The sequence below is a fragment of the Onychomys torridus genome, chromosome 20, assembly GCF_903995425.1.
Source record: "Onychomys torridus chromosome 20, mOncTor1.1, whole genome shotgun sequence".
NCBI classification, from domain to species: Eukaryota; Metazoa; Chordata; class Mammalia; order Rodentia; family Cricetidae; genus Onychomys; species Onychomys torridus.
Genome location: NC_050462.1, coordinates 27,610,045 through 27,635,588, shown reverse-complemented (window position 1 = coordinate 27,635,588; position 25,544 = coordinate 27,610,045). Strand labels below are relative to the sequence as shown.

At 39.2% G+C, this 25,544-nt stretch overlaps 1 protein-coding gene across 3 annotated transcripts in view; it reads right to left on the bottom strand.

Moving 5' to 3' along the window:
- Window positions 1-7,506: 7,506 nt before the first annotated feature.
- Ppp1r12a (protein phosphatase 1 regulatory subunit 12A) overlaps window positions 7,507-25,544 on the bottom strand; it is a 109,796-nt gene continuing 91,758 nt past the window's right edge. For all 3 annotated transcript variants that reach the window (XM_036169552.1, XM_036169554.1, XM_036169553.1), the window contains 8 exons: window positions 24,449-24,570; window positions 22,866-22,931; window positions 20,142-20,158; window positions 18,870-19,005; window positions 18,101-18,205; window positions 15,522-15,569; window positions 13,028-13,078; window positions 7,507-9,907 (listed from right to left, as the gene is read on the bottom strand). In XM_036169552.1, coding sequence (XP_036025445.1) covers window positions 9,821-9,907; window positions 13,028-13,078; window positions 15,522-15,569; window positions 18,101-18,205; window positions 18,870-19,005; window positions 20,142-20,158; window positions 22,866-22,931; window positions 24,449-24,570 — 632 coding nt within the window. In that variant the 3' untranslated portion in view covers window positions 7,507-9,820. The remainder of the gene's footprint in view (window positions 9,908-13,027; window positions 13,079-15,521; window positions 15,570-18,100; window positions 18,206-18,869; window positions 19,006-20,141; window positions 20,159-22,865; window positions 22,932-24,448; window positions 24,571-25,544) is intronic.

The following is a 25,544-nucleotide window of genomic DNA, read 5'->3' as shown; positions in this document are numbered from 1 at the left end:
TCTGAACTTTCCTAACATCATTCCAGAGATTAAGGTCTTTTCTCTTTTTTTCAGATGAGGGAACAGAGTCAGTGCTGTATGTGAGCATGGCTGGATTTCTCACTCCTTGTTGAGAACTCTTTGCTCTGACTCATAGCCTTGGCAGAACAAACAAACAAATGAACAAAATTTAAAAATCTCCCTAATTCTTTTTGCACCTAACATTTTTATTGATTCTTTGGGAATTTCACATCATGCACCCTGATAATACTCACTTTCCAGTTATTCCATAGTGACCCCCCCCACCTCAAAAAAGAAATAAGGTCCAATTTATGTTATCTATAGACTCACTGGAGCATGCTCAAACTCTCAGTGGCCTGCCCTTTAAATAGAGCCAAGTCCTTCCCTTCCCAACCCCCACCAGAAGCCATCAATCATGGAGAGCTACACTTCAGCATCCATATCACACTTTTTAAGACTTCTCTTCGATGGCTTCCTGTCTAGGCTGTCACCTTTTTGGGGCGGGGGTGACAGAAGTCTTCCATGTCCCTCCCTCTCAACTGTGTGTCTGGAGGCATCGATATCACAGCAAAAGCAGCCTCCCTGCTCTCCATAGTCAGCGTTTTCTCTCCAATTCTTAGTTCTACGTCAGTTCAAATTATTTAGACTTGAAACCCAAGGCCAGCAGTCCTTAAATGTTAGCTTGCAGCATAATCCTTTGGGAGAACTTGCTGAAGACTATCTTCACTTTCTCATGAAAATACAACAGCAATACATAATCAGCAATCAGTAATGATCTGGGGACCTCTTACTTGGACCTGCCATTGTGCATTCCTGACAAATTCCTTCATAACGCTGATACTGTTGGTCTCAGAATACCTTTTAGAGAAATACTAATTTAGACTCATACGCTAATAGGACCTATTTAATCCAAGGCAGTTATCTACAGTAACCGGCAGTGATAGAGAGGAAGAAGTGGGTCAGATAGGGCAGTGACCCTGAAGAACAGCTCTGAGAACGTCGTTGCTGGAAGCCACGTATGCTACAGCAGAGTTCTGGGTCCTTGTCATCGCGTACCTTTGTCTGGAAGCTGTACATGACCACGTGTCAGAAACTCAGAGGGGAAAACTGGACTGCCCAACTTACCCCCCTCTCCAATGTCTGCCGTAAGACCTTAAAAGCCTTAGACTCGCAGTTCAATGGCACCCGCTCTCTGGAGACAGCTCTTGCCACACGGGAGCACAGCTTTCTCTTTCTCTTAAGCCCCTGCCTATGAATCTAATGAACTTCCCAGAACTCACTCAAGTTTCATTCTTTGGATTTTTGAGGAGACAAGAACCCCAAGCCACTGATCAGAGTGCCCTTCCTGGCAGTTGAGCTTTCCAGAAACAGCCCCATTTTCCACCATCAGCTAAATTCAGCAATCCTAGCAAATCCATCCAGCAACCATATTGTAGATGTGCAGTGTTGTTTCGAGGATGATGCCCTTTATACAATGCAGGAAGCCCGGGTTTTACAGGAAAGGAACAGTGGTGCTGGTTTGCAAGTGGCCTTAGTTCTAGGTCATTGCCTCCTACACCTGGAGTCCTAAGGTTTTTCTCTAAGAGAAAAACAAACCCTTTCTCAGATCTGCGGCAGGGCACCCTTCACCTCATGAAATGGATGGGACTGCTGTTCTGCAGTGTACCCATGAAAAGGCCCTTCCTGTTCTGTTGTTCTGGCAAACTGACTGGATATGTCAGCAACACGTCAGGAGCGATGGGTGAGAGAGGACCGAATGCATGTTTTAAACAATCGCCAGCGAGCCGACATTTGCTGTCTCACACAATCTCCTTTAGGCGATGGACACTTTACACCTACATTGTAAGTTCTTGTAACTTAAAATTGGAGCTCTCCGTTCCCATCCTGAAGAGGCAAGTGACATCAGTATCCAGCAGGCTTCAGATTATGGTGTCTGAACCAGCAGTATCAGCACCACCCAAGAACTTGATGGAAATCCAAAGCACAGTTGGAAATCCAACTGTGTCTGCACAAGTTCTCTAGCAGCTGAACTTGAAGTGCTTCCACTGGAAAGGAAGGGCCGTATAACCACTCCTGTGTGAAGATGGCGGCCACTACGCACACCGTGACAGTGCTATCATCTCTGTTGGAACTGTGCCACGCACACCTTAACAGTCCAGCTTCTCAGAGCAGGAATCCGCCATCTGAACATAGCTCATACAAAAATGCACGCAAGCAGCTACGGAAGTGGCTCAGTGGGTAAGAGGACTTGCTGTGTAAGCAGAAGGACCTGAGTTTGAATCCCCAGGCCCCATGTAAAAAGTGGCCGGGCCTTAACCCCAGCACTGTGGGAGAGAAACAGTGAGTCTCCAGATGCACACCGTGAACTTGTGGTTCAGTGAGAGACTGTCTCAAAGCAGTAATGAGGGGAACTGCTAGAGGAAGACACTCCTATGATGTCCTGGCCTGGTCTCTGTATGTGCGCATTCACGTGCATACACCACATACACAATCCACACAAGAAGGAAAGACAATGTCAATTAGGCTTATAGGTCAATGAGAAGAACAGTAACAACTGGTAAGCTTCTTGTCTTCTTGTAACAATCAAGCTCTCCTGTCTTCTGTAGTGCTGGAGGCTGTGTCATGGCCTCACACATGCCACTGAGCAACACCTCCTGCCTAGCATTTCACTTCTGACTTGGCTCTTAGGATGGCTGGGTTCAGTACCCACCAGGAGGCTCATACTAGGCTCTCCTAGACAATTACTTTTACCAACTTACAACTCAACAATCTTATTAAAAACAGCTCTACAATGATAAGCTAAGAACCACAACTTCTTAGGAAAATCTATGTAGACAGAGTTTTCTGGGGAAACAAGGATGATCCGGGGCGAGCACAGCAGTCAGTATAACCAGTGTGTAGGTGTGAAGCTGCTATCTCCTGGTCGTTTTCTCCCTCCTGTGACCACATCGGCCTTACTGGTTTCCAATCCTGAAGACACATGCATCTTAAGGCCTTAGCCTCTGTTTTCTCTGCCTGGAAATGTTTTGCTCCCAGAAACTAGAACAGGTTTGTTTGCTTGTTTTTCTCAATCCTCCTTGCAACTTTAATCCTAGCTCTATTCTCTGTGATGTTCTTCCCTGACTACTTCCCCCATTGATTATAAAATCCTGTTTTGCCGTTTATTTCCAAAGTTAATCATACTTCTAAAACGGCACATGGTTCCTTTCAATCTTTCTGCTTCCACACGTAGGATTTACTTTTGCCCATTTATGTTTGGATGTATCCTCACCATACAGGTTAGTGCTGGGCATGTAAGTATAAACAAGAGATTATTGAATGATTGAAGTCTGAAAAAAATCAGAATACTTATTTTTACTGATCTTTTGTGCTTTGGGGCTACAATCTGGGGCTTTGTACATGCTAGGCAAGCATTCCACTGTTGAGCTACAGTCCCAGGCCAGCGATGTCTACTGAATAGCTTAATTAAACAGTAGTATGTACACTTGACAGCATTCTTAAAAACCTACCTGCCACTGCAGAGGGTGTAGCTCACTGACAAAGCATTTAATGTATGTAAAGACCTTGACTGGCTTCCTAGGACTGGGAACACACATACAAACATACACACTGTAGATGTCAGCCAACTGTTTTTCTTCCATGAAACTTAGGGATCATAACCCAATTATTTAGCTTTACTGCTTCCTTAAAACATTTTTATTCGTCATCACCATGTATGTTCGCGTTTCTGGTTTTTTCTTCCACCATGGGATCCAGGGATCAAACTCAGCCACCTCTCCCACTTCCTTCTTAAAAGGTCCAATAATCACCCACTTTGTGTCAGGAACTATGCTAAATGTCGAGACTCTGGTTCATAGAAAAGTTAATGAGAGAACCTTCAAAAAAGGAAAGATGTATATGTAAGGTATGGCACACAGTAAAATACTAAAATACACTGCCCCCTTTTTTCTGCTCTTGGCTTCAGTAAAGCAATGATTAGGTAGCAGAGGTGCAATATAGCAGACAGTGCAGGGTAAGAATGAGCCGGGCAGAACTTAAGTGTCAGACCGAAGAGAAGAGAGCACAGGCGAAGATTCCTAGGCAGGAGGTGATCAAGGGACAGCAATGTGTGTGTGTGTGTGTGTGTGTGTGTGTGTGTGTGTGTAAATACATACATATTTGGAGACGGTCTCAATGTGTAGTTCTAGCTCACCTGGAACTCATTATATAGACAAGGCAGGCCTTGAACTCATAGAGATCCACCTGTCACTGGCCCCCCAACCCTTTTTGAGACAGGGTTTCTCTGTGTAGCTTTGTACCTTTCCTGGAACTTACTCTGTAGCCCAGGTTGGCCTCAAGCTCATAGAGATCCGCCTGCCTCTGCTTCTTGAGTGCTGGGATTAAAGGTGTGCGCCCCCACAAGTGGTTAATGATGAACTATCAGTAACACAACGAACAGCCCACACCACCCACCATGGATGGCAGTCTGCAGACGGCAGCTCTAAAAGTCATGCTACTGCTCTGCTGACTCCCCATAGGAGACCTTGCCTTGGAGGTGGGAATGGGAGGAGGGCGGGGGGGGGGGGAAGGCTTCGGGGTAGGAGGAGGGAGGAGAGGGGAATCTGTGGTTGGTATGTAAAATGAATAGAAAAATCTCTTAATAAAAAAAAAAAAAGTCCTGCTACTATTCCTTGTGTGTCTCTATGGTAGCAAGCGACTGGGGCTCATAAATAAACTCACAAGTGCAGCGAGCGGTCAGTGTCCTTGGCGTCCTTTAGGACAGACGGGGCAGCTCGGTCACGAGTACTCTTCTCTGTAAAGGTGTTCAAAGAAGTCCTCTGAAATCGTCTCTTGTGTCTTTCTCTTACTAGTCTCAAAACAAGAAATTAGAGGTTCATGGCATATTATTTCCAAATTCTAACACATTGAGTCAGAAACAGCATCAAAACTCCTCCTCCTCCAAGATACTTAACTCTGACATTTATCATGGGAAGCTGGGGTCTTCCTTTAGATCCGACTGAATTCAAAGACCCATATGCCAAACGTTTGCAAGTCAGTCCCCTTTGAGTTTGGCGAACAGGTCTGAGTTCAGTTCAAATTTCACCTGCTTTAATTGCTTTATTTTTGGAAATTATCAACACAAGAGGCAAAGCTATAAAAACTGCAAATGCATGTGTGTCCACGAGTGTGCACTTGCCTATGTGTGGCCAGAGGATGACCTAAGGTGACATCCTCAAGAATGTCACACACTTCCGTAACATGGTTTCTGACCTGAAGCCCACCAATTAGGTTAGACTGGCTGGCTGTGGATCTTCCTGTCTCTACCTCTCTGAGATAACGTAAATGGCACCATGCTTGGCTTTTGACATGGATTTTCAAGATGGAGCTATGGTCCTCATGCTTGGGAGGCAAGAGTTTTAGCCGCTGAACCATATCCCTGGCCACTAATTGTAATCATTTTTTTTTTTTTTTTTTTTTTTTTTTATTGAGACAGGGTTTCACTGTGTAGCTTTGGAGCCAGTCCTGGAACTTGCTCTGTAGACCAGGCTGGCCTGGAACTCAGAGATCCGCCTCACTCTGCCTCCCTAGAGCTGGGATTAAAGGCATGCACTACCACTATCTGACAACTAATTGTAGTTATTGAGAAAAATTAAAGTGCTAACTTGCACTGTGAGGCTATCACAGTACTTGTTTTCTTCACCGTTGGACAAAGCAGTAACACACTTAAAATGCAGGCCACACACTCTATGCGACACTGGATCACAGTAAAACACACTTAATAAGAAGTCCAGGCCAGGTCATCTGCTCAGGAGTGCTCTGTCACAGCCAGGGACTATGAGGAAACAAGTGAAGGGGGTCATGCTACCCTCCCAACACAGCCTTGTGGAGGCTGGTTTAGAGGGCTCCTGGGGGAAGGGCCCAGAGTTTACAGAAATGCAATCTTTTTATAGATTCAGCATTCTACACATATCTATGGTCACCGAGAGAAGAACATACCACGACTACCAAAACTGCTTATCTTTCCAAAAAATAAAGTTACCTTCCACTGACAGCTAAAGGAAAAAGATCTCTTTTAGAACTAAGACTAAGAAAATCATCTTTTTTTTCCTCACACAGGAATGTGCAATTTTTTTTTTTTTTTTTTTACAAGCATCATACGCCATGGCTGGAATCTCATCAAGGAATCTAATGCTGCTTGAGTATGAGAACACATCAATTAACAAGAAACCCACCTCGCACATGCTGTGTGTAACCGTATCACAAAACAAAACCTTGCACTTCAGGACTTTGGGTATGGGTACACACACACACACACACACACACACACAGTACTTTGTAATCTGGTTATTCTGTAGGCACAAAACAGAGATATAACACTTGTTATTTACTCAAGAGAAAAGGTACTGTCATCTATATAGAAATCAGAGATGCTTTCCAAAGCTAAGATATGGACTTAGTATTGAGATATAGTAAGAAAGCAGTATTTCATTCTAGATGTAGTATTTCTGTATAGTACTGTTTTAATGTATGTTATCCTCATTGTACATGTGTACTCAGAAGATACACTCATATGACATAAGACAGCAACATGGTAAAGACCGAGTACCAGTTCTCTTCCATCTCTGTACTAGAGATTGTCTATAGGAAGGTGGGGCTGGTGGCTCTAACTGCTCAAAGCACTTGCTCTGTATCTACGTATAAGATCAAAGAACACCCACAGAGTTCTATGGCCTTTAGAAAAAGATGGTCCCGTCTGGAGAGAAGCATCAGGCCCTCTGCACAGTGAGTCCTGGCCTAGGGAGTCACGACTATCTCAGAGAAGCCAGGAAAACGAAATGGTGATACAGTTTATTTTCTTGTTTGCTTATTTGAGATAGGGCCTCATATAGTATAGGCTGACTTCGAACCTGCTGTGTACCCAAGAATGATCTTGAATACCTCATCTTCTAAGGTCCAGTTGCTCTGATTATAAGGTATAAATATGCCAGCAATGAAAATGAAGTTTTAGGTAAAAGAATGAAGAAGTCTAATGGATGAGCAAAACTCCATTTCACTCTTCACAGGAATATTCTTATGCTTTCCCTCTTGGGTTTCATGATATTTGTATATGAAATTCTTTTCTTCTTTTAAGCACAGATAATTCTGTCAACACAACTAGGAAAGTACTGGAAAGGAGAGAATCTAGTACTTTGTTAAATACAGGCTTACTTCGGGTCCCCTTCTCAAAGGTCCACATGAGAAATTAAAAATGCATCATAACCACTTAGAGCTCTGCTGGAAGAATGAACCTTGGACAAATCTAAGTTGGAAAATAATCTACCACTAAAGGGAAAGTTTTAAATTTCAGGGCAATAGTGTCTTCTTTGTGCATGTTCTTAAGCTCGAGTTTACAGCTAAGAAAAAAGCAGAAGTTGAATTTTTAAACACTGCAAATGTTTATGGAAATGAAATCTCATGCTACAAAGCAACTATCTTGAGTCTCAGTTACCAATATTTTTAGCCACTTATAAAAAACTAGTTGTCAGATTCTGCATATAGATAGCTTTATGTAAAATACATAAACATTTGTTCAAATTGGTACACAGATTGCATAAATATGGCAATTAAGATCGCATTTACAGATAAGCATGTACATTGCTGTGCAAATTATAACAATATTACAATTTCAAAAATTATTCAAACTGGTATCCAAGTAAAGCAATTAGTGAAAAAATACCCATGCAGAATTTAAATATCTCAGAACAAAATTTAAACTGTTTTCATTAAAAGTTCACACATTTAAAATAGTTTTATTCATTTTATTTGTATATGTCAAAATACATTTTTATTTCCAAAATAGTGGGTTTTGCAACTAGTTTCATGCAGAAACAAGGTCTGCTCAATACTACCAATAAAGTCAATATAGCACAGTAGCTGTTCAATTTTAGATACAAAGAATAAATAACCTAAATACAAAACACTAAAATATTAGAAACATGTATTTAATCATTCTTCACAGGCATCCAAACTTCACAAATATAAACCACAGCATGCCTAACTGTTGTGCACCCAGAACACGTTGCAGTCACTCAAACTGATCAATTATCTGTGTATTTTACCTCCTCATTAGACCATGAAATACTCTGTATTCAGACCCACCATTCATACAGTTCAAATATAACCAAAAATAAAATCCTCACACCTATCCTTGTACCTTTAAAATCAAGAATCCTGAGCTTGGTAGTAAGAGTATAACCTTATATCTTCATAAAACCAATCAAGAGAGAGAACTTACAATTCTACTTACCAAAACACCCTTCCCCAACCCCAAAGTCATCTAAAATAGGCAGTAGAACACAATGACCTTTTAAAATGAAGGGGTACAAATTCACATTTAATATAGTATACAATACACTCAATAATACAGTCAGCTACTATAAGCTTTACAATGTACAATTTATTCAAATGGCTGAACTGTTCAGTGGTTAAGGAGACAGTTATGTGCCAGGAAGATGTAATATATATTTTTTGCATGGTTTAATGAAAATATAAAAGTTATTTGTCCAAATAAAAGCCATTTTCATCACGGACTTGGTTTTGCTTTTTTTTTTTTTTTCCTTTAAAAAAGGCCACTGAAATGTATAAAAATGGTCTGAACATGATGATGCCTCTTCACATGGCAATAACAGTGCACTTAACATTAATCACAGATTAAATCTGCAGATGATTTCATAGCACTACTTTGGCTAGCACAACAGTTTTAGACAGCACTCAGATAAATATAGGCATGTGAAATGTGAAGCGATTCTCTTATGCAACTTTAGTATGTTTGACTCACTACCAAACGAAAACCAAAGGAAAAGCACCTTACAGTAGCAAATCTCGTAAAGCTAGGGCTCCATAAACCGCGTCACTTGTAAGGTCCTGATATCCCATCGTTAGCAAGGTTCTGTTTTAAACACCATTATGGAGTAGCCTACTTTGTATTAGCAGACATTTGAATTAAGAAAATAGTCAAGCATGCCATGTGGTGGTCTAAAAAATAATCAAAACAATACACTTATTTATATATACAGCATCACTCAGTACCTGCTAAAATGAATGTGAAGATTACAGAATCTAACATCTTATGCTACAATAAAGAACAAAACAGAAAGTGACCAATGAAGGCAGGAGTTAGGACTTAAAAGCTCAAATCTCAATGGACTTTAAAGCATTCATGTAGGAAATAAATGCATATTGCACAAACAGTGACAGCAAATGTTCCACCAAGCAATTCAGTTCCAGGTGGGAGACAACACATTAGTCTAACACGTGATGAGAAGCTCAGAAGAGCAGTTTCTTTTCTGTCAATGAGAAGGGTGGGAACACACAGACTCTGCCACATGAAGAGCTAGACGGAAAAGATACAAACCCAAACTCAGATGTAAAGCAAAAACTTTAAATATCGAGAACCTAGAAACTGTGGCACATCAAAACAAATGTTGAATAACTGTCTTCTGTGAGAGCTGAAGTTTTTGTTGACACAAAGTATTTATGTACAACTAAGGCTTACTGGTTAAATATCTGAGGCATATCTGGCCTTGAACACTTTCTTTATTTGCTGGAGCTGTAAACAAGTTTTCTCAGTCATTGAAAAAAAGAATCTTCTCAGCAGCTGCTTGAACATGAAACAATGGTCTTGATAACCAAGGGGTGGGGGCAGAGAATTAAATGAACCCAAACTCCTAGATAAGAGGGCATTTGGCAGGCGATGGGAGGAGGACAGTCTCCGGAGGTTCTTTCCGGCGGCCAGTGACTGCCACCATGGTCCACTGGGGAGTCTGAGCACGTCCTGCTGCTTGGCTGGCTTTTCTCTGCCCTACTTGGAAAGTTTGCTTATGACTCTGATCAAGGCCCCGTTCTCATCCTTTAGCCTCTGGTTGTCTGCTTTCAAGTCTGGTAACATCTACGAGGGGTAAAAAATAGAAAAAAGTTCCAAATACGTAAAAAAGGCGAAGCAACGTTCTTCACAAATGTTATGAAGTCACCACAAAACAAATGATCACGCTTTGTCAGTTATATGTATTTCTAATGTCTAACACATATACCATGAAGGAAAAAAAACATTGTTTGTGAATCTAGTTTAATAAATGATGGAATGACAGTTTCTCTCTCAAAATGATCAACTTCTAAACTACTTGATTGTATGACTCACAAGCACATATTAGAGCAGCCGTGAAATGAAGCCTGTTTTTGTTAGGATAGGATCTCAAGTGAGCTTCCTTTCCTAGCTCCTGTCAACACCTACATCAAGGCCTTGTGCTCTGAAGCCAGATAACACTAGCTGCACAAATGACCCCACTTAACTAGAGAATCTTGAGGGCTCCTTCTGAATTAGTAAAACTCCTTGAGGAACTACTCATCTATGGGACCTAAGTTTGATGACCCAATACAGTGTCTGATCCCAGAGAGGCAATTATAAAATGGAAATCATCGATTGTAAATAGAGTAGTATACGTTTAAGAGAAAGCAATTCAATTTTCTGTTGCTACACAGACAAACTGAAGGAGAGAGTGGGAATGTTAGAAATTACATTAGCTTTCTTCTTGAAAAATTATTTCTCTTATTTTTTTTTTTATTTGTGTGTCCTGGTGTTTTTGCCTGCATGTGTGCCTGTGTGAAGGTGTCAGACTCCTGGAGCTGCAATTATGGACAGTTATAAGCTGCCATGGAGATGTTGAGAATTTGAACCCAGGTCCTCTGGAAGAACAGCCAGTGCTCTAAACCACTGAACCATCTCATCTCTCCAAGCCTCTACATTAACTTCCTACTAAGGGTAACTGAAACTTGATGTACTTTGGCAGGTTGACTAGGAATGGAATAGTTTTTATTCTGGATAATAAAATATATTTTCGCCAGGCAGTGGTGTTGCATGCCTTTAATCCCAGCACTTGGGAGGCAGAGGCAGGCGGATCTCTGTGAGTTCGAGGCCAGCCTGGTCTACAGAGCCAGATCCAGGAAAGGCGCAAAGCTACACAAAGTAACCTTGTCTCGAAAAAACCAAATATATATATTCAAACTATTTAATTCTCTCTTTTCAGTTTTCAGAATGTGCGGTGACACTGGCCCATCAGGAGAACGAAAGTGAACTTGTCAACTCCCATCCCGCCAGCCAGGCCTTGGAAGAGTGAAGTCCTCAGGGAGCCATAGTTCTTTTCTCACCATGCCCGGTGCTTAGAAACAAACGAGAGCCAGAGGCTGACACCGAGGAATAAACTATTTTTGAAGTGAAAGAAATCTGAATGAGCTTGACAAAGGACAGACAAGTCTTTTAATTCCTAACTCACTCCCTAATTTTACTGTGCTATATCAGTTGCAATATACCATTAGTAGTAATTTTAACATTCTGAGAAGCCATGCATAATTAAACAGTTATTTATGTGATAAGCTCCAGACACATGGTATTAATTTGTAGTTGTGAGCTTTTACAAAAACACGCTTACTAACATAGAAACACCTGCCTGGCTCTACCAGGAAGAAATGGTGAACTATCAATTATAGGTTCACAGACTGCAGTTGCCTACAGAACCCTGAGCGCTTGGCTACCACTCTGGTCAAGGCCCTATTCTCTGCCAGCAGCTTCTCATTTAACTCCCTCAGAGGTTCAATTTGGTTTATGTGGTGCAGGTTCTGCAGGAATCAGAACATAAAGAAATCGGAATAAAAAATAAGAAAATACTCAAGAGTACAATAAGAACATAGAGAATCACAGAAAATGAACCCAAAAATGAAATCTTAAAGGAACACTCCAGTGCTTTTGGAAAGGCAAACAATTTATTCCTAGAATTCCATGTCAAGCTAAGCAATACATTAACAAAATCCAAAAGATTTGTTTCTACTTTTCAAAGCTACTTAAAAATAATGGTCTAATTACAAACTAATTCAGTAAAATGTATTAAAACTTGAAATTCTAATTTCATGAGCATAATTCTGATGTGAGAAAGATATTTTATAAAAGACAATGTGGTGACAGTTAATCAACTAACTACACCATTTTGTTCCTTCAGTGTCCAATACTCCCAACAAAAACTTACTACACGGGTAAGTAGAGAAGGATGCCTCGCCTGTCACAGTCTCAGGCCACTATCTTCCTCTGTCAATACTGAAGACTAACTGTAGGACTTGTAGGGCTGGCAAGTCCTCCACAACTGTGACATGTCCCCAGCCTCAGTAACTTCTACTTTAAACGAGAGTTCACCTTTTCTCTTCCCTTCTATAGTTTACCATGAAAGAAAAAGTGAACTACATACAGAAATGCAAACCTCACTCACATAGCTGTTTAATTTGTTTAAATACCTGAATATCAGAAGTGCCATACAAATTGACTAGCAGTTCCAAACCATAGTTCCCAGATGAAGTAGCACATGCCTTTCTTTAATCCCAGCACTCGAGAGGCAGAGGCAGGGGAATCTCTGTGAGCTCAAGGCCAGCCTGGGCTACAGAGCGAGATCCAGGACAGCCAGGGCTACAGAGCGAGATGAGCCCCCGTCTTCTTGAAAAAACAAAACAAACTAAACCCATGGCCACACAGATGGCCTGGGCAGTCTCAGTGGGTCAGAAGACAAAACAAGGAAACTGAATGTAAGAAGGGAGCTTGTAGGGAGGAGAGGGGGTAGGGCTTGAGGGAGGAGTGAAACAGAAGAAGGTGCCAGATCAGAGTAACCAGAATGAATTATACAGGTATAAGACTCTTGAGAAAAAAATTAATAGAAATTATAGTAAGAAAATGATTTTGGCCTGGCAAGATGCCTTTAAGCCTGAGTTCTAGCTTGAGTTCAATCCCCAGGATGCACATGGTGGAAGGGAAGAACGGGCTCCCAAAAGATCCTCTGTCCTCAACACTCATGCATGGTACTGCACCCATCCAAATATAAACACAAAATAAATAAACCAATAAACCTGAAAAATGTAACAAAATGTTCCAGGTTTTAATTCCTCTTCTAGATTACTAAAAAGAAACATGATATAGAGAATTCACAAATTGGGCCATCAGAATTGAGAACATGAACCAGCACGGCTTACTTACTTTGAGCTCCTCTTCCATTTCAGATATTCTTCTTTCCAGAGCTCTTCGTTCCTAGATCAATTTAAGGTACCAATAATTATTTGATTATATTCCCACTACCTTTTATATTGTGAAATAGTGATACTTCAGCATTAAAGATACAATCAAGAGCAGTGAACACAAAGACGTGAGGCCAGTGCTGTGTAAGGAGCTTTCTAGAACTGGGAAACAAACTGAAGATCTTCTAAAATTACTTTCCATAAGCTCTTTCTTTAAAGTTCTGCTTTTCTAGTAAGATATTACACAACATATTCAAATGATAATTGTTTTTAGTTCCGATAAAACTGAGGGATAGAGTAAGGCATTGTTCAAGACTGAGGACTATCCAGAAGAGAACACACGCACACACAAGGATGCAATTAAACCAGGTCAGGAGAGAGAGGCAAGAAGCAGACGTGCTGCAAATATGTGTACTTTACAATTCCCAAGGACTCCTGAGAAACTCATTCATGTCCTCTACTCACAAGGTTTGCTGTGAATTAGTTATGCAATTCACTTTACAGCTTTAGCTCTACAGATTTAGTCACAGAGTTTGACACTGTGTGCTGCGTTAATGCGGTGAATATAGGAGAGCAATTACAGCATTTACTTTAAACTTATTTCCAAGAGTGGCAGGCAAAGCCAACACACAATCTATTACTGCAGTGTACTGTTTTATTTTCCCTTATCTGATAAGCATTTCTAGAGTGTTATGCACAGAGCAAGCAGCAGTCATTGATGAACTGTAAAACTGGTTAGGTCATACCGCCCAGAAGATACTGACTCTTGCCGGTCACCTTTCAGATACAAACCATTGACATTTAGTTTAACAACACTGAAACCATTTCAATGACATTCTTCCCCAGATTAACAATTAAATGTTAATATTTAGTACAATTATTGTAAATGTCAATGTGTTTAGAGCAGGTGCTTTTCAACAGAGGGATGGAAACCCACTTACAGACTTATAAGTACCATGTTAGATTCATGTAATATCAACATGCTTCAAAATGATTATAGACATGTTACTTTATAATAGGCCTTCCTTCTAGCTAAGAACACAACCATGACAAATTCACATAAATCTCTGTACTTCTCATATTTGATCCTTACAACTTTGTGATATATATATATATATGTATATATGTGATATATATATATATATACACACACACACACACACATACACACACACATACACACACACAAAATCAATTCTGGACTTATAGGTAATACTCTCATGAACCTCAATTTTACTAGGTGTCTTCAAGATTTTAAGTCAATTATAGGGCAATACAAGAACACTATTCCCAATTGCCTGATCCTAATAGCCCCCACCCAAAAAAACCTGTTAATTGTCAAAATGAAAACCATAAACTGTTTAGTACAGTGTCTGCCTTATACACTGAGAACACCAAATTAGCGTTAACATTTCTTAACCTTAATCTGTAATGTTAAATAACTGCAATCTATGTGATTTATCTGTATTGGATGATCAGAAACAGGGTCGGTGAGAAGAACAGCACAGAAAGAAAGGTGTGTGTGTACCACGGCAGCAGGCATTAAACTAGCATCTACCTATACTTGATAACATCACTGGTGCTCCTGCTTGGGCCAACATTTGTAGAATAAGCACTGCCTTCGTAAAACATATTCTTCAAAAGTGTTGTTGTGAAACACATATAAATTTTACTTTATTCTACTATGTTTCCCATATCAATAATTTATACAAGTACAAGAACTGATCTTAGTAGTTCTACATGTCTTAGGGATAAAATTCAGTGTTACCTATTATAAGATATATAGCAATATGAACAATATGCAGTAATATGAAATTTAATAAAATATGTGATTCTGAACTTTCAGCAATTACTAGTTACCGATCTTTAAAAATGCCTTCAAATACTAATTTTAAAATTCAGTGAAATCATAATAAAAGAGGAATTACTGTGTAGAACAACTCAATAAATAACAGACATTAACAGCCTATAGTTTATTTTATTTTACTCTGTACCCTTTTTGTTTTGGTGAAAAGTCAAATTGATAATTAAAAAAAAGTTGGAAAAGAAAAGTGCTTCCACATCAATTGTTTCTGGTTATTTATTCTTTGACCTCAAGATCGATCACAGTAACCATGATGCACATTCTTCTTTTCTACTACTGCTCAGATGTGCTACTTTCTATACGTTTTTTTCCCTACACTTGGATCACTGTTACATTCTCAAGATTTCAGACTAAACTGATAGATGTACTCCTATTGCCATGTCAAGATTCCTGAGTAATAATAGTAACTGCAGAGAAATACAAGTCAAAGACCACAACCAACAAAAATATTGTAGGAGAAAAGAAACTGATGTAAGGGTTTCCAATATCAACATTTCTTCTTGCTTGCAATACCATACTACAGTCCATAAAAACGTAACAAACCACCCACTGATTATCCAAACAATACTAATTGAGTAAGATGGACACTTACCCTTTTTTCCATCTCCAATAGTGACCTATCAGCAAATCTTTCTTGTCTCTGTAAAAAAGAAATTAAAAAAGCAGATGTAAATGCAATAATGATGAGGGAATACAACTTAACTCTCCTTGGTAGATGTTACAAGAAACAATTTTCAGGCGGCATAATACAATTCAGGTGGTATAATAGGCGAATTTCAATAAAGAAATACAAATAAAAACAGGACATGTGTTGAAATGTTACACAAAAGTGATGTTTCAGAGTGGAATGGTCTTAATAGCTCTCACTTTATATATCTTCATTTTTTCCTTACCAGTTCTAGTTTGAGGGGAAATGAGCAACTACAACAGCATGAAAAACATCCTAGCCTCCCTCAGATGCTCACTATCTTCTTGACCCACCAGATTCCAGTGCCCTGAATAAAGTAGGCTTAGTAACAGGTGAATGTTTTTGTATGAAGCAGGCAGACAGTGCCTCGCAGGACACCCAGACACTCACTTCTCAAGCTAAAGAAGAGAATCAGGAATCTGCATGTGTTCATGGCTGTAGAAAAATCCCTCTTTTCTTTCAGACCCAGTCCTAAGCACACTTTCTACTACTGATCCCCAAGTCTCCCTCCACGGCATTCTTCCATAAGCTGTGCAGTGACCTTACACGGGGCCGTTCAGCTAGTCACATTCCAGCAGATCTACACCGGAGAGTAACGGACTGCTGTCACTTCTCCTCCTACAGGAAAATGAGGTGACAAAGGGACACAGGAAAGGGAGGGCACGGAGAAGCGAGTTCAGCAGAGAACACACAGCTCAGCTGAGTCACCATGTAACAGAGCGTCACACTAGGTGAACAGCGAATGCTAACTTTGCCGAGAAAATGTGACCATATTCCTGAACAACACAATGTTCAGGGTTCTTGTTATATGCTCGCAGGCCCAGTCAGTTATTTATGCAACCTGAAGGGTATGTCAGTTATCTTGACACCGTACTATGAAGCATGCTCTTGTCTGCCTTACTTCTCTGTTTATCTTCACAATAAACTCCCAGCAACAATTGCATCTTTTTAACACTATAATTCACCTGACTCTGGAATTCAGCACACCATCTGCTGTGCATAGACAAGTGCTTTGTAATACAGCAGTAGTTAGAAATGGAAGGGGAAAGAGCTGCTAACAAGAGCTCCACATGGAAAATGAACTTTTAGAAATAAAAAGCAGGCATAAGAACTGGCTAAGAAAAAAAGCATGAGGCGGGCGGTGGTGGCGCACGCCTTTAATCCCAGCACTTGGGAGGCAGAGGCAGGTGGATCTCTGTGAGTTCAAGGCCAGCCTGGTCTACCAAGTGAGCTCCAGAAAAGGCGCAAAGCTACACAGAGAAACCCTGTCTCGAAAAACAGAAAAAAGGAAAAAGCATGTACAGTTCTTTCAAGTTGGACTCTAGTAGCTGTTCAACAAGTTTGTTTTCTTAGGAGTTGGTGTGATCCTCAGAGCACTCTGTAGATTTCAAGTATGAAGGCCTTATTATTCTTTGATCAATTTTCAATTTCCTGTTTGCTTGTTTGAAATGGTGAGGCAAAGGAGGAGGAGATACACCTATTTCTAATTCTCAAAAATAGTGTCCCATGGGAAAAGACCTTGGGAGACAATTCCAAGTTCCTAGGTAAATTCTGCGCTTCGTCATCACTAAGCTGTTCCACAGAAAGAAGTTATAAAGGAGTAAACATTGTCATCCTCCAGCACTATGACATCAAAAGAGCTTCTTAACAAGTACTTGTGTGTGTGTGTGTGTGTGTGTGTGTGTGTGTGTGTGTGTGAGAGAGAGAGAGAGAGAGAGAGAGACAGAGACAGAGACAGAGAGAGACAGACAGACACACACACACATACACACAGAGACATGGGTATGAGCACCCTCAGAGGTCAGGACAAGGTGTCAGATCTCCTGGAACTGGAGTTACAGGCAAATGTGACACACATAGGCATTAGGAACTGAATGACTTCAGTCCTCTAGATTAGCAGGAGGTACTCAATTGCTGAGCCAGGCCCTCAAATCACTTTTACTTGAACAACAGGAACTGTTCATAACACATACAAAATTACTCTTTAAATTAAAACAAACAAAAAACAACTTTATATATATGAGTGTTTCCCCTACATGTGTGTCTGTGTACCACTTGCCTGAGGTGCACACGTAGGTCAGAAGAGGACGACATCAGATCCCCTGGGACTGGAGTATACACCATTGTAAGCCACTGTGTAGATGCTGGGAATCAAACCTGAATCCTTTGGAAGCCATCTCCATTTGGGAGATGTAACTCAGTCTTGTATGTGCAAAACTTTGGGGTTCGAGTTTCTGCATCACAAAAAGCCCTTGAATTCTTTCCCTGACTATAATTCTGTATGTTTATATTTCAGAAATCAGTATTTAGTTAACTGTTAATTATGTTGACTCCTTTTTTATCACTAAATAAAGCATTATAATTAACCAAACATATGTTCAGAAGTAATGTTTCAGAAAAATCAGATGTAAGCTTTTAGGTACACTAGATATACTAAGTCATCCCTGCTATCTTGAGACTAACAAAGAGAAAAGGGTACAAACCTGGGTAGCCTTTTCCAACTGCAACTTTAGATCCGTTAGTTCCATATTTGTATCATGTAGCTGTGCCTTTAGTTTTTCATTTTCAGCTAAAATTTGTTCATAAAGCTGGAAAAGTTAAGGAAGAACAGATTACTTTTGTGGCTCTCCGAAAGAGATCTCAATGACTACAATATTAAAGTGGAAAAATTAATACAGATGTGTTATACTCTGACAATATATTTTAATTATTTAAGTAGAAACAAGTCACTTAGAACTTGCAAATTTGAGGTCAGTCTGCACTAAATAAAATAGTAAGGCTCTGTCTAAAGAAAAGATAATAAAACAAAATATGTCTGTGTATATATGCATACTTCCTTCCTTCTTTCTGAATGGCCCTTTCCAACTCATCCCAGCAACAGACAGAGACAACAAATATAAAGCCCTGGGTACTTTCCGTCTCTCTCTAAGACACATGTTACCTACCCTAGTTGTCAGAAACTAATAATAAAATACGGCATTTCAAAATACTGATTTAGCCTGGGTGTGTGGTGGCATACGCCTTTAATCCCAGTGGTTTCAAGGGCAGGTGGATCTCTGTAAGTTTGAAGGCAGACTGGTCTACAAAGCAAGTTTCAGGACAGCCAGGGATACCACTCAAAAAAACAAACAAACAAAAAAACCAAACCAAAACAAAAGCCCTCGATTTCTTTATAAGCAAGTTTCACAGAACAGTATTAACATAGATGCACATTATACATGTATGTAAATACAAACTAAAGAACCCAGATACCTTTTTGAAGTCAGCTGAGTCCTCCTTCTCTAGCCTGCTACTGTAAGGTTTTCTTTCTTCTAAGTAACTGTATGAACTAGAGCGACCCAGCAAGGGGTCATGTCGATCACTCGATGACGTGGAACTGCTGTCATACCTTCAAAGGACGAGTTGAAAACAAAAACTTTATTACAGGCTTCTTCCACAAATTATATTAGTACACACTGAGTACAGAGCACCTTGTTATTCCCAAACAGTAAGTAACAGTCTAAGTTGTTATTGATTTTTTGTGATATATAATAAACAGGAAGTTATTCTTAATTTTTGTATCTAAAAGCTTTATATTATGCTACATTATTTAAGGTTTAAATGACCTTTTCATATTTTATTATAACACTTTATAACATGATTCATTATAGTCCAACTGGTGGCACTGTTCCCTTTTTTGGTGATATATAGCAGTGTTTAGAATTTGTAGCATCTTAGATTTGATGGAATAATGAATTAATTTTCTAAGTGTCCATAATGGTTTGTCTTAAACAGGAAGTGTGTGTTATCAGTAACTGTGAATTCCTTGGTTATTTGGTTCTGAATTCAGGTTACCTCTTCTGATAAGTAATATTGCTTTACATTTCAATTCAACAGAATCACCAGCATATGAAATTTATTGTTATTTTCACAAGGACCATGAGCAAGAGTTGTGGGCAAGGAAAATGGATCAAGATTAGAATCAAGGACTGAGTGATTTTGAGCTGAGATGACGAGAAATGTGTCAACTCATACATTTTCTTTCCTTTTTCTTTTTTTTCCAAGACAGAGTTTCTCTGTGAAACAGTCCTGGCTGTCCTGGATCTCGCTCTGTAGACCAGGCTGGTCTAGAACTCACAGAGATCCACCTGTCTCTGCCTCCTGGGTGCTGGGATTAAAGGCGTGCACCACCACTGTTCACCATCTTAATTAATTTCTAAAAACGTATGCATTTTCAAAAATCATCTGTGTGTGTACGCGCGCGCGTGTGCATGTGTGTGTGTACGTCACAGCACCCACACACAAGTCAGAGAGAGTTGGTTCTCGCATCCCACTTTGTGGGTCCTGCAGACTGACTCAGGTGCTAGGCTTGGCAGCACCCTTCACAAACTGAGCCATTCTGCCAGCCTAGGTCATCTGCAGTTTTACACATTTTTATTGCCCATTTAATACTATAAATCAACAAAATTCCTAAGTATCCAGCAACATATTCTTTATCAAAGGTAAAAATGGAGAAAAAAAATCAGGAAAAAAAATTAAACATACCTAGAAACAGAATCCGTCTAGAAAGTAAAAACAAAAACAAAATGCATGTTAAATTTTATCCTTTCATTACAACAATGCTATTCACACTATTAACCAAACCTATTCATTATTTATGCTTTTCATTTTAGTATGGTCATTTTTAGGGAACTGTACAGAATCACTATATTTTTGCATGTACAAAACCATACAACATCATTTTGAAACATTTTCTGTTGACTTCCTGCATAACTGAGCATATATTATTATTTAAATAGTTAAGAAAAATAAAAAGGACTAAGAAAAATATCCATGACTTATTATCACTCAGAGGGGAATGTGACATAAGAAAGTTTACTCTGTGACACCTCAAAACAGCCACTTTACTCATCCTTGTTTTTAAGACATTAGCAGGAGGCAGACAAATGGCCACCACGTTTCTGTAGAACAGTATACATAGTTTATCTAAAATTCTAAAAACAGCTTCATATTCCTTCTAGATTTAGCGATTAACCGATAAGAAATATGATTATTTCCCGCATGTGGCAGGCTACACTGAGTTCCCATAACTCTTCTTTTCATGAAATGGTTAATAGGATAAATCATCATCAATTGGGATGAATGTAAATTCTTTTGGTGGGATGGTATTTAGTTCTCCCTCTCTACTATCACTTTATCTACAATTTTCTGTAAGATAATTATTCAGAATTGGTTTGTTAAGACTCTTGGGTTTGGATATTTGTAATTTTTACACGTTCTAAAATTACTGTGTTTCTTCAGAACTGTTTAATCTTTTTTAGACTAACAAGGGTTTACTAATACTAAAGTCTATTCAATTTTCTTTGCAAAATTAATTTTGCCCTTGCTCCTAGTACTTAATATGTTTAATTTATTGACTTAACTCTTCAGTTTTATAGAAATTTAACTATCAAGAAGACTTAAAATTTAGAGATATTAAATTCTATAAAACATTCAGCCGGGGTGGGGGGTGGGGGGTGGCGCACACCTTTAATCCCAGCACTCGGGAGGCAGAGCCAGGTGGATCTCTGTGAGTTCGAGGCCAGCCTGGTCTACAGAGCGAGATCTAGGACAGCCTCCAAAGCTACACAGAGAAACCCTGTCTCAACAAAACCAAAAAACATTCAGACACCTAAAATATGTACATGCCACATTTATTTTCAGTTTTGTTCACTAAGCCTACCAGTCAGAAGTCACTCCGATTCTATTTATCTTTAAGAACCATGGTGTTGCCACTATTTCCAAAAGCTAAACTTTGACCACCCCCCAAGCTCCAGAAAGTTTACTTTCTAAATAATTTTAAATCAAAATTTAAATTATTTCAATGGTATATAATAAACAGTGTTACATATGCTCACAATGCTATGAGATCCATCACACAAACAACCACCTCTCTCTTCCTATCCCCCTCAGTCCTGGTGAGCACAATCTGACTTTCTGTTTCCAGAGTATGACATTGTTAGATACCTGAATCAGGGCAAACATAGTTATCTGTCCTTCTGTGTCTTGCTAAGTTCATTCAGCATTCCCTTGCTCTCTAGTTACACTTTTTCCAAAAATAAAAATACCCTTTACATCTTTGTAAGTAATAAGTTCACGTAAATGTCTATAGTTTATAAACATCTGTACCTTCCCATCCATTCATCCAATCCCTAGACAATATCTTAACTGTAATATAACTACCCATACAAATACAACAGGAACTTAGGCACATACATTTAGTTTCCTGTTTTCAATTACAAGCAATGTTACAATGTATTCTCTATAGATTTATCTTTACATACTTCATTTACATAATTTAGAATAAATATCTAGAAGTGGAAATAATAAACTTAAAAACCTGAACACTTCCTTAATGCTTCTGATATGTATTTTTTAATTAAAATTGTAGGATGATGATGATGATGATGATGATGATGACGACAATGAAAAGGATGCTGTATAGTGTCTTCGGGGTACATACCTGAGGACAAGCCTTAGGAGTCGATTCTCTCCTTCTGCCAATGGGGAGTGAGTTTACCTGCTCAACTCCTCAGCTCAGTATTAATTTTCTCATTGTGCTGGCTATCTACCTACTTAGCTAAAGATCAAAAGGATCTTTTGAGTCAAAACAGGTATACTTTAACCTAGAAGCAATGTCCACAGTTACCTAGTACCTGTGGAAAGAGCCTTTAAACGGTTTATTATTCTGGACAGTCAGTAGAGGAGCTACAAAAACAGCCAGGGGAAGAGGAAGCTGCAACTGTACCATGGGAGGTGTCTTTTCAGAAGACCCTTGTGGTGTGATTAAGGTATAATTAAATCAATTCTAAAAACATGTAACAAAATCAGAGGCATATTTTCTTTAGATCACAACTTTGCCAACTTCAGGGCTAAAACCTGAGTTTATGCCTTCTAGATTTCTGTCACTTGGAGTACCTTCCAGTATTTTCCTTTGGTCAATATATGCTTACACTTCTTTAGTTCACTTTTTCATTCCTTCCCTTTCACCTGCTCAACTCTGAAGGTTAGGCTAAAACAGACTGTACGCACTCACAGTGCATGATGTGATTAATTCTGACAGGCGCTGTGCCCCTCCTCCTATCTAAATACTCTTGATGCCCCAATCATCACTCACACTACCCACAGTGGGTAGATCAGCGTGCAGTAACTATTCCGAATGAACAAATACAGTTGAGCATGGTTAAAGGGAACTTCCAAGTGTACTCCGTGTGGGATAATGCCATTTACCTGGGTCTCCTTCTTATTGGAACCATCTTCTGTATCCGACAGCCGTTCTTGCTCAGTTTCATCACTCTAAAGCAGTGTCAAATCAAGTTACAAAAAACAGACACAGATGTTGAACACTTGATATTTTTGACCTTTTGAAGTTAAAATGATTCTTGCAGAATATACCATGAAACTTTTATGTATGTTCAAACTTTTCAATATTAAAAATTTTAAAGGAAACAAATACATTTCTTCCCCCTTTTTCCTTATCCTTTATGCATTATTTCCCAGTTTCAAAATTAAGTTATTTTTATTTTTAATCTATTTTTAATAGTTTTTGTCTGTACTTCAGAAGCTGTAAGTTACATTTCTGATATAGACTGCTTTAAGCAAAGTTTATAATTTCCTAATTCTTAATTTTTTTGTTTTGTAAACCTTAAGTTCTATGTGGATATTATGTCTAAGTTTCCTTAAAACAAAAAGAAACAAACACAAAAAAGCCACATACATCCTTAATTACTCAACTGTACATGCAAGCATTTGGACATACTGGACAATGTAAAGATGTTAAAAGTATTCAACTTCTTTAACATGTTCTCCTAATCTATGATACTGTCCTCATGTATCATAGACCCTTATATATTTTAAACTGTATATACCAATATTATTTGTACTACATGTAATCACACTTTTAATATAAAATAAAATGAAGATAACTAAGTCTCCAAAATTTAAAAAAAAAGTTGGCTGGAAAACATTGTTTATAGGAAAAGTAAACTGAAAATAAAAGTTCTGAAAAGATACATTATAAATAAACTTATGAGAAGAAAGTTTCTTCCTTTTAGAAGGTGGTTTTTTTTCTTCTTTTATTTTTATTTTTGAGACAAGGTTTCTTTGTGTAGCTTTGGCTGTCCTGGGTCTCACTCTGTAGACCAGGCAGACCTCAAACTCAGAGATCCACCTGCCTCTGCCTCCCGAGTGCTGGGATCAAAGGCGTGTGCTACAGCCCAGCTGTAACCTTCTGTTTTTTCAATGGAGGAATGTATACAATTTAGAGATCAAATATTTTATAGAATGAAAGTGAATGCATTGCTATATGTAACAGCACAAATGTACTTTAAAGATAGAATACAGCTGTACTCAAATGAGCTTACTAGTTGACTTTGAAAGTGAGGATGATAAAGAAAGAATATGGAGACTTTGTATTGTCATTTTTATGCTGTCACCAAGCTATATATTTATTAATTATGTTTCTGGATAAACATCATACTTTAGTAAAAAGGTTTTTTGGATTGAGGTTGTACCTCACCAATAAGGCATTTGTTTGCCTAGAACGTATGTTGCCCCAAATTGACCAACCTCAGCTTTATGAAGAATTTACTAAAAAATGTTGAAAACAGAAAAAAATACCAAGAGACTACATTTATTCGGGTTTTATGTATGTGCATGTGTGTGCACATTTGGTGACTGTTATAAAGTATTTTAAAATTTAATGACTGGACTGATGATCTAAAACATATATACTCTCAGGGATGTAAGAATCTGAGCAAGTATTTCCGGGAAGGTTAAGTATGCTATATCAAGCGTTTTGAACAGGTTCTCACATCTTGTTTCCAAAAGGAAACTCCAGTAGACCGTCTTTTCTCTCTGGGCCGCCGTCGCTCTCTGATCGATTTAGCCTGTGATTTATCTTCACCTTCTTTTTCCTCTTCTTTTTTCTCTCCCTCTATTATGGATTACATAAACCACATGATTGCGATTTAGCCTGACAATGTTTTCACAATCATACGTCAAACGATTCCAGGGCTGGCTAGGTGGTTCAGTGGGTAAACACAATTGCTGCCACACCAGGGGACCCACGCAGTGGAAGAACAGATTCTGACAAGACGTCTTCTGACTTCCACTAGTGTGACATTATTCTTACCTTTATATGTATGTCCTCGCCCAGCACACACAAAATAAATGTTAAAAAAAAAAAAAAATCACACCCAAATTCTAGGTTAGTGAAGCCTGCATTTCTCCAATTACAAGTAATTTTTGCCTTCATCAGTATTCGTGTATATCTGGTATAAGCATACATTTCAATCTCCCAATAAGACACATTTATGGTCATGAGAACAAATTACTTCTACTTTCTTGCTGTCCAAAATAAAAACGTAAAAGACGATATAATATTTTTAAGTAGAAAAGAATGGAACTGATGGGAAGAGCAGGGCTCCAGTTATTAATGTGTGGGAGCCAGCCATACCCCAGACTAGTCATGTGAGAGGATGGGGTAGACGGCGGGAGCCCGTATCAGCTGCTGCTCTACCACGGTCTCCTGTGACTGCAGAACCGCTCCATTTCCATTCTAAGGGCAAACTCTCCTTCTGAAGAATACAGCTAGCTTTCACTAAACCAAATCAACATAAGCAGGACTTCTGTTTCCTCCTGCAAGAATACAGGGGTCTTCGAATGCAGACACACATGGAACACAACTGATTACATTGTCTGTTTGTTTCTGTTCAGTAAATCAGTTTAAGATGTTCTTCTTAGGGGGAGGGGCTTGGACCTGCCTCAACTGAACGTCCCAGGCCCTGCTGACTCCCTGTGGGAGGGAGGCCTTGCTTATCTGAGGAGGGAATGGGCGCATGGGTTGCGGGGGGGGGGGGGGGGGGGGGTGTGGTGTCCGGGGAGCAGGAGGAGGGAAGAGGGGGAACC